Below are 9,287 nucleotides of genomic sequence, written 5' to 3'. Positions count from 1 at the left end.
TAATTAGATATTAACACAATTATATTATTTTAAAAAATATTTTTTATTTTTAATTAATGCTTTTAACACATTTGTAAAAATCATATTAAATAACCAAGAAAGAAAACACAAAATAATAACATCAAACACATTTTAAGTCAAAAAGTAAAGTTAAAAAGGTAAAATAACAGCCAAAAGTACTTTTTGGCTGAAAAAGTTAAAATTTACTGCTTTTTCATCTCTAAAAAAGCTCATCCCAAAAGTTAAAAAAGTTGCCCCAATAATATGTGTTCTTCATTGTTTTTAAGAGAAAAGTATTTTTTTTAAAAAAATTCATCCCAAAAGTAATGAAGAATATACCCTTTAAAGAAAAGCGCGTTCAGCTAAACGTACATTCTTATAAATTATGTAAAAATACGCTAAACTAAACACGCTTTTAAACTCTTTCTTAGAAACAACATATTTCTCTAATTAAAGTTAAAATCCGCGATTAAAAAATAAAATTGGCGTATAGGCCTTGTTTAGCCACATACGAGATGCAGATTTAACTTTTAAGAGAAATAAATACAATACAAAAGGCCATTACAAATGAACACGTGTGAAGATGTAAAGGGATTAGGTGTGCACATTGCGGCCGCTCAAATCATCAACCACCCTAACTCGTGACTCAGAATATATGTAATTTTCCCCCAATAAGAAAACAAATAAAATATAAACATTACGGGCTAACTGTTAATCTCAGTCTGACTGAATCTCAGCAAAATCCAAGGCTTCAACACTCCGTAACACAATTATTAGGTAAAGCTAAGCCTTCACACTTCACTCTTATCCACTTTGTCTTAAGTTTTCTTTTAATTTTTATTTATTTTTTTATAATCATTCCTTTTACCATGCAGCTGCCTTCTTAGTTGTTACTTGTATGTTCAAGAAATTTTGGGTTTTCCTTTGTTTGACGGTCGAATCATTGGATGCTCTTTTTGTTTTGCATGTATTCTGTTCTTTCCTGACAATTTGAATTGGTGCTCGTAATTGTGACAAATTCTAAGTCAGTATAGATGAAAGTTTGCCTTTTGTTTTGTATTTAGAATTGGTTTTTTTTTTATTAATAAACGAATTGGGTTTGGTTTAATTCCTAGCTTATGCTTATCACTCAATTCAACGTGATAGAGGACACAAAGATGTTATATTTAGTTATGATCCTAACCAGAGTCAATTAACACTTGTCTTAATTTTGGGCTTTTTCTACTCTTTTTATTGGTATGCATGTGATTTCAACCGGGTCAGTTAACATGATTTGTCAATTACAAATCTCTTTTTGTTTTTCTATATGTTTTTTCTTTTTCTTTTCAGGTTTGAAATATTAAGAACTGAACAAAATATCCTTTGATATGAAGGTTTACTAGATATGTACATATATGTAGGAGTGTTTATGCACATGTAAAAGTTTCTGTAGTGCTTTTATATTGAAAATGTTTGTTACAGCCTGTGGGTTGCCATTGTTGAAATGGGGTATGCCATGAGTAGGCTGGAGATAGAATCTGAGTTGTTTGAAGGCGGTAATGTCACCAGTGAAGCTGGTTGCAGTAACAGGTCCGACAAACCATTCTGTAAAGTAGACCACGAGATTGCCCAGCTTACAAACCTTAAATCAGTGCCTAATGAACGATTGCATCAACTCATGCCAGGAAAGAAAAAATTACCTGTTTCCCCAGTGAAAATGTTGGCAGGTCGAGAAGGTAATTATTCAAGAAGAGGAGGATTCTCATCAGCAGATCGTTGTCACATGATTAGCCGATATTTGCCGGTAAATGGTCCTTGGCTTGCGGACCAGATGACCAGCCGAGCCTATGTTTCTCAATTTTCAGCTGATGGTTCTCTATTCGTTGCTGGGTTTCAGGTAGTGTTGCTTGTCTTATATCTGATCATTGATCGGATTGACATTGAATTCATTGGACTGTAGCTAGTAATTGGCTTGATTTGATTTGATTGTGAATTTTGGTTTCAGGGAAGCGATATTAGAATATACAATGTGGATAGAGGCTGGAAAGTTCAGAAGAACATTCTTGCCAAAAGTTTGCGTTGGACTGTTACTGACACATCCCTTTCCCCTGATCAGCGCCATCTTGTGAGTTCTTACTGGATATGGTTAATTAATATTTGCATATATGAGATGATTCAGTGATATCCAATCATGTTTTTAATTTAAACAAACTTTGTGATGTGAATGGAATTTACTGCTGGAATGAATCCCCTCCCCCTGAGATGATTCAGTGATATCCAATCATGTTTTTAATTTAAACAAACTTTGTGATGTGAATGGAATTTACTACTGGAATGAACCCCCTCCCCCTGGGTCTAGTTTTAACATGTGCTCAGTGTTTTCCTTCATGTCAACGTGAATTTTTTTTTATAGCAACTATATTTGACATGGCGAGACTGTCATTGCAAAATATGAAATGGATATTTTTTTATAAGATAACACATTTCAAGCATTAAATGGATTAAAATCATCCTCCTTCGTGCAGTAAGGGGATTTAAAATCATCCCACTTCATGTCGCACTATGCTTAAATTTTTGAGGATTCTGATATCACTTTAGGTTTTGTTACAAAGATTCATGGTATCATACAGGCTGTCGTGGTCTCACTCTCTGCATGACATGACAAAATAATTCCTGATAAAACGTTATTCTCTGGTTTCCTGATCCTTTCTTTTGCATTCTATAAGTGAAAAATTATATGACCTTATGCGGAAGAATGAAACCACAAATAAATCACTTTTCTGCTTCTCTGCATGTGCCCCTGTTCATGCCTGAATTGTCTTCTCATCTGTTGCTTTAATGTTCAAGTTCTCGTATAATGGTTTTATGCACTGATAACTAGGTTGGTAGTGTGTGGCAACCAGACTACTCCTTTTTCATTTGCTCACCTAAGTCAACCTACGAAGTACATAAAATGGGGAAGATTAAAAATTAAAGGAAAAAAGATGGAAAAAGACTTAAATGAAAAGTGAGAAATGCTAGTTGAGTAAATCACCAGAATCTGGGTTTAAAGGACATGAACTTAGACTAATTTCTTCAAACTACAAATAAAGGAATGTCTTTGTACATGTGGATTTTTATTTTCTATCTCGCCATTGTTTATTTTATTACACATTAATATTGTTGGCACTCAATGAGTCAAATGTTTGTTTCTCAATGGCCTCAAATTTCATGTTTGGTGCGGATATCTTAATCAAATATCTATTCCTTGTTTCAGGTTTATACCAGTATGTCACCCATAGTCCATATTGTTAATGTTGGGTCTGCTACCACGGAATCCCTTGCAAATATAACAGTAAATTCTCTACTTTTTAGTCTTTAAATTTGAGTAATTAACTATTAGATACATGTATATCTTAAAAGGGAGATTGACTATAGTAACTTTGTCGTTTGAGGTTGAACAACATGAGATATTATGATTTGAAGATGTTTTTGTATATTCCTTGAAACATTTTTTTTCCAACAATGCTTTTGGTCACGTTTTTGGAGTTCTATGTTTTTTCAGGAGGTCCATGAAGGATTGGACTTCTCTGCTGCTGATGGAGGGTATTCTTTTGGAATATTCTCTGTGAAATTTTCAACCGATGGACGAGAACTTGTTGCTGGAAGCAGTGATGATTCGATATATGTTTATGATCTTGAAGCAAACAAGCTTTCCCTTCGAATTGCGGCACACATGGTAGGTTCACTTTCTGTGTATTCTTGATTTGATAAGCATTTTTAATGAGTATTTTATTGCAGGAATTTTGTTGAATTTTATCTATACCAGTGTTATAAGGACTGGTTTATGACTGAAACCATATCTTAAATTACGGGAGAGTAATACATATACCAATTTAATCAATCAACCGCTTTTATGTCATTATGTCTTACTGTTTTTAAAGATTATCTTGCTGTTATGCATGTAATGGAAGTCCTTGTCATCAACTAATTTAAATGTGTTTAGATAGAATAAATGTCCCAAAGTTGAAACATTTGGCTTCCTTGAGAATCAAATAGTGATATGCAAGTATTTTGCTCTTCTATCAATTGCCTGTGCCCCAATTAGGTGCATCTTAGTCATACAGCTGCTTGTCTTACCTCCTTCCTTTATTATATATTTGAAAAGTTCTTGTCTCATCTATATCAGAATTGAAGTGCATGAATGTTTCATGATTAGGAGAATAAAGGGACTTTATCTCAGGAACAAATGTATGTTTTAAAGATCCATCAAGTATGGTATGCTTTGTTTTAGGATTGTAATTTAATTTGTGTAACCTTTGATAAGAAATTGAAGCGGAGGAAGTGGAAAAATGATCGAATTCAAGTTGTTCGACTCGAGAAACAAAGATTTGATGTGACCTGAAAGGAAGAAACCAAATAAATTTAGAAAAAAAAAGAAACAAATAAAATAACAAAAATAAAAAAATTAAAAATAAAGAGTAAGTATTCAAAATAATAACTACATAAAGAAAAGATAGATTAAAGCAAAGTGGAAGATGGAATGATAGACTGATGGATATGATGGACAGAAGGATAAACGTCTAATTGAACCCTTTGAGATATAAATCTGTTATGCGCCTTGGCGTAAGATCTAGTCACGGTTCTAGACAAAAAAGAATTTTTTCTCTGACCTATGGTTACTCAAAGAGGTAGATTCGTCCTTGACTAAACCCCCTCTGAAGATAACGTTTCTTTTTGATAGAATAATTGCTTACCTATTTATTTCATATTGGCAATCTTTTATGGACTGTTAATAAAAGGAAAGAGTCCTAATTGACATAAAATAGAATTCCTAATTTAGAGTTGATAAAGGAAATAAAAACGTAATATAATAGAGAAAATAAGTAAAACTTGATATAATAAATAAATAAAGTTAAAACTCTTATTACAATAAAAGCATCCATATCATTACTTCCCTTCTCGGAGTTGAGCTTGTCCTCAAGCTCAAATTCAGAATAAGCTTCAGAACTTATCCAAAATCATCTGTTTCATCTTCATCTTGTTTGCCTTCAACATCTAGTACTTCTATCCAAAATAACCTTTTACATTTGTGTCCCATGGAATAAAACTCGTCACAATTATAACACAGCCCTTTAGCCCTTTTTTCCACTATTTCTGTCCGTTTCAATCTCTTAATAAATGGTACAGAAGAACCTATTTTGTCGTTATTCCTTGTTGGTTCCGTTGTTTGTCCCCCTCCCTTTGCAATGCTCCTAATTGATGGATTGATTGAATTGCTGCCAATGGTTTGGGAAGTTGGCCAGTTCAGGATGGCTCGAGGCGGCAGTTTGGAAGAGACATTTTATTTATGTTCCAATGTTCTAGGCATATTCATTGCAACTCCAAGGTTTTCCAGTTGTTGCATCTCAATATCAATTCTAAGTTCCTTTACCAACCTGGCAGTACCAACCTGGCAGTAAAAAGGTTTACTTGTTGTTGAGGTTTAAAATCAACAATCTTGGCCAATAGTGATTGAAATTGGCGTTGATATTCCTTTACAATCCCAGTTTGTCTCAGGTTGGCAAGTTCCCCCAAGGGATTATTACTCATAAGTGGCCTAAACCTTACATGACAACACTCTTTGAAGCGCCCCAATCAAGATTTGCCCCCTTTTCTTCCATTTGATCAAACAACAATTGTGCCTCTCCTAAGAGATGGAATAAAGTTAAGCCTATTTTGTTTTCTTCATTAGTCCGTTGATTGCCAAAAAAAATTTTGCATCTTTTCAGCTATCCTAAAGAATCTCCAACACCATAATAAATGGGAAATTCCATCTTAGAGTATCGTGGCACCTTGCACCCCCCTTTTTGCAAGTCTGTATTCCTTTTTCTGCCTTCGTTGTTGTCTTGTTTCTCACTATTTTTCTCTGAATACTCTTTCGCTGTTTTTTGGACCAAAAGAGATAACACTGTCATCTGCTCCTCTAATGCTTGTTGCTTTGTAGCCATTTGTGTCATGAAAGCCTCCAGTTTGGCTGCCAAAGTCTCTTCGTCACCCATGACAGAAGACTCTAATGCCAAGTTGTTATGCGTCTTGGCGTAGGATCTAGTCATAGGTCTAGACGAGAAAAAATTCTTGCTCCGACCTATGGTTTCTCAAAGAGGCAGATTCGTCCTTGACTAAACCCCCTCCAAAGATAACGTTTCTTTTTTATAGAATAATTGCTTACCTCTTTATTTCATTTTGGCAGCCTTTTATATACGGTTAACAAAGGAAAGTCTAACTTAGATTTTATAAAGGAAATAAAAACCTAATATAATAAAGAAAATAAGTAAAACTAAAACTCTTAATAAAACCTTATATAATAAATAAATAAAACTAGAACTCTTATTGCAATAAAAGCATCCTTATCAAAATCCCAACAAACTCCTTGACAAATTGAAGCGTGAAAAATGAATTCTCACGACCCCTTAAAACAATCGAGAAGAAAATTACTTTTAAAAATCACAAAAAAAGAAGGTTGAAATTTATTAAAAAAACAATTAAGTATACTGAAACTTTAATTAATCTAAACAACAAGTAATTTTAAACTAATCTTTCTTATTTGACTAAGAAACAAAAACTCTTAGATAACTTAAAATATTTAAAAAATATCCAAAAATCATAATAATAAATAATAAAATAATAAAACCTAATAAACACAATATTGAGCTCATATATAATAAAAATTGAGCCTAAAAATCGAATCCAATATGATTTAAACTCGAATTAAAAGCCCAAAACTCGTAATTTCTGTCATAATCCTGTTCAGAAATTCTGCTTGTGCAGTTTCATTAAAACGGTCATAACTTGAGCTCTCGAAATCGAGTTATTCAAATTGCGTTTTAAAGCTAGGAGATATATCTTAAAATGCTATGCAGACATCTAAGCCCATAAATACCTGGATACCCTCTAAAAATTCGTAACAAGTTGACTAATCTTTTCAGTTTGAAAATTGACAGCTTGGTTGAATTGCCTTTAATAAATTTCACCCATTCCGCGTATGTATCATTTCTTGTTTCCTCGAAAAGATTTATCCTCACATATTGTTTTTGATCAAATATTGGTTTCATGTAATGTGGTTACCATTTCCCTATTTGGTTCTATAATTTTTGGGGTTCTAGAATTGATCTGCGTTTCGTCTTTCAGGCTGATGTTAATACTGTAACCTTTGCTGATGAAAGTGGTAATCTGATATATTCAGGAAGTGATGATAATCTCTGCAAGGTAAGCTCAGGTCTCTTATGCATAGGCATTCTATTATTATCCTTTTTTTCCTGAAATACTTATATTTTTTATTGTAATTTTCACCAGATGAATAATACCTTTTCCGAGGCCATTATCTTTTATATGGAAGGGTTCTGTTAATCCTCGACTGACATTATGCATAGTTGTTTAGTTTTAGTTCATAATTTTGTGTGGTGACACTGTAGTTTGAAAATGCTATGCTGTGTTGCAAAGAATTTGTTGCTTGCTTTCTATATTTTAGTAAGTTCCCATTTACCAACACTTTCAAAGGCAAAACCATTAGAAAGTATCTTTGAATATACCTCAACATGTTACCAAAAATGTTTGCCACAAAAAGATGTTACTGAAAGCATGAGAAGCATAAATCTGCTTTACTTTCCCTTTTGATTAAGCAATTGGCAGTAATGTTTGTTTAGGTGTGGGATAGGCGTTGCTTTGTTGCAAAAGATAAGCCAGCAGGTGTCTTGATGGGACACCTGGAAGGTGTGACATTTATTGACAGTCGAGGAGATGGTCGCTATTTTATATCAAATGGTAAAGATCAGACTATCAAGCTTTGGGATACCAGAAAGATGTCCTCCATTACCTCTTGGTATGATTATTCTATGGCATCTAATGTTACCCCTGGGAGTTGCAACCTTTTACGTTATTCAAAATGAAACTGCAGCATGGTTTAGATTTCTCTGCATATCTATGTCATGTTCGTGCTGATTCGTGGAACTTTAAATTTGAATTTCAACATCAGTTTTAACCATGCTTAGTTTGGTTTTTAGTTTAATTTACCAGATTGATTTTGGTTAAAGCAATTTCCAGTCAAATACAATGGATTGAGTTTATGGAAGTCGGTACTTTAACATCATCCCATATTGAATAGAATAAAGCAGATTAAGTTAAAGACTTCTTTATTATGTTATTGCAGCAATTTAGGGTTTAAGACTTATGACTGGGATTACAGATGGATGGACTACCCGCCACAGGCTAGAGATTTGAAGCACCCATCTGACCAATCCATTGCTACTTATAAAGGTCACTCGGTCTTGCGAACTCTTATTCGCTGTTACTTTTCCCCAGAATACAGGTGAGTGCTACTATAGATCCAGTGGTATTTAATTCTCCTTTTTGTTTAGTGAGCTATTTTGTGTTTCTCATTCTCACTATAGGGTCTGGTTTGAAGTATTTATATCGTTATCTCAATTTCTTGTACCGTATATCGCAGTACGGGTCAGAAGTACATTTACACTGGATCTCATGACTCTAGGGTTTATATCTATGATGTGGTAAGTAATCAAATTCCTTGTTGCTTTTCCTATAAGTTGCATTTAGCACCACTATTGCATACACCATTACATTGTGTAGATAACTAGTATATGAATTATGATGATACTTCCTGTTGGATTCAAAATTGTTGAGTTTTGTGCTTAATAGCTGTAGTTACGAGGTGCATTATCTTGAACTATAAGAAGAAAGTGTAATTATGCATTTTATGAGATGCCATGCAGTAATTGATAATGCCAGGCCGGCAAATGAATGTAAATTAAAAGACTGTGGCTTAATGTTCCAACTTCCAAGCCATTGCATGAACACCAAAACAGTGTGGCCTCTGTGCTATGCAACCAAATTACCAAATTTTCTTTATCGAGGATAACATGGTCAGTTGGTACAGGCAACCGGAGCCCAAGTTGCAGTACTCAAGCACCATACATCACCGGTAAGAGACTGTAGTTGGCACCCATACTACCCGATGCTGGTCAGCTCTTCTTGGGATGGAGATGTGGTTAAGTGGGAATTCCCTGGTAGTGGAGAAGCACCAACCCCTGTGAGCAAGAAAAGAATCCGAAGGAGATATTACTACTGAAGGGTTAAGGCCAACCGTAACATCTGTAAGTTGTAAATCATATATATACTATTCTATATATGTTGTTTAAATATATATCAGCTCCAATAATGATAAATTGTTTGAACAAAATAAACATACTTCCATGCATATATATTTTTCGTTGTACATAAATAAACAATGTAATCCTCAACGTTTAGTCAAGGGCTTCATCCTTGATCCCGTA

At 33.9% G+C, this 9,287-nt stretch overlaps 1 protein-coding gene across 7 annotated transcripts; it reads left to right on the top strand.

The window, feature by feature from the left end:
• The first annotated feature begins 622 nt into the window (after positions 1–622).
• LOC107952169 (LEC14B homolog) lies at positions 623–9,287 on the top strand. Of its 7 annotated transcripts, none has more exons than XM_016887468.2 (11): positions 623–777; positions 1,462–1,569; positions 1,665–1,876; positions 1,985–2,104; positions 3,236–3,313; positions 3,524–3,697; positions 7,129–7,206; positions 7,644–7,819; positions 8,147–8,305; positions 8,444–8,504; positions 8,891–9,287. In XM_016887468.2, exons 2-11 carry the CDS (start codon positions 1,539–1,541, stop codon positions 9,080–9,082), a joined length of 1,281 nt encoding a protein of 426 aa, XP_016742957.1. In that variant the 5' UTR covers positions 623–777; positions 1,462–1,538; the 3' UTR covers positions 9,083–9,287. The 7 variants fall into 7 exon arrangements, with proteins under 7 accessions (XP_016742957.1, XP_016742940.1, XP_040931814.1 ...); XM_016887471.2 differs by lacking the exon at positions 623–777 and adding an exon at positions 873–896; XM_016887451.2 differs by having other exon boundaries at positions 1,462–1,876.

Source organism: Gossypium hirsutum, chromosome A08 (genome assembly GCF_007990345.1).
Source record: "Gossypium hirsutum isolate 1008001.06 chromosome A08, Gossypium_hirsutum_v2.1, whole genome shotgun sequence".
NCBI lineage: Eukaryota > Viridiplantae > Streptophyta > Magnoliopsida > Malvales > Malvaceae > Gossypium > Gossypium hirsutum.
Note: the sequence above shows the minus strand (reverse complement) of the source record. Positions and strands in the feature narration are given on the sequence as shown.

Bases quoted from the DNA above. Each gene is read 5' to 3' on its own strand.
- LOC107952169 (XM_041075880.1), top strand. From the start codon at position 899: ATGTTCAAGAAATTTTGGGTTTTCCTTTGTTTGACGGTCGAATCATTG. The intron at 2,105-3,235 runs GTGAGTTCTTAC...TCCTTGTTTCAG, and splicing joins CCCCTGATCAGCGCCATCTT to GTTTATACCAGTATGTCACC. The intron at 8,505-8,890 runs GTAAGTAATCAA...CAGTTGGTACAG, and splicing joins GGGTTTATATCTATGATGTG to GCAACCGGAGCCCAAGTTGC.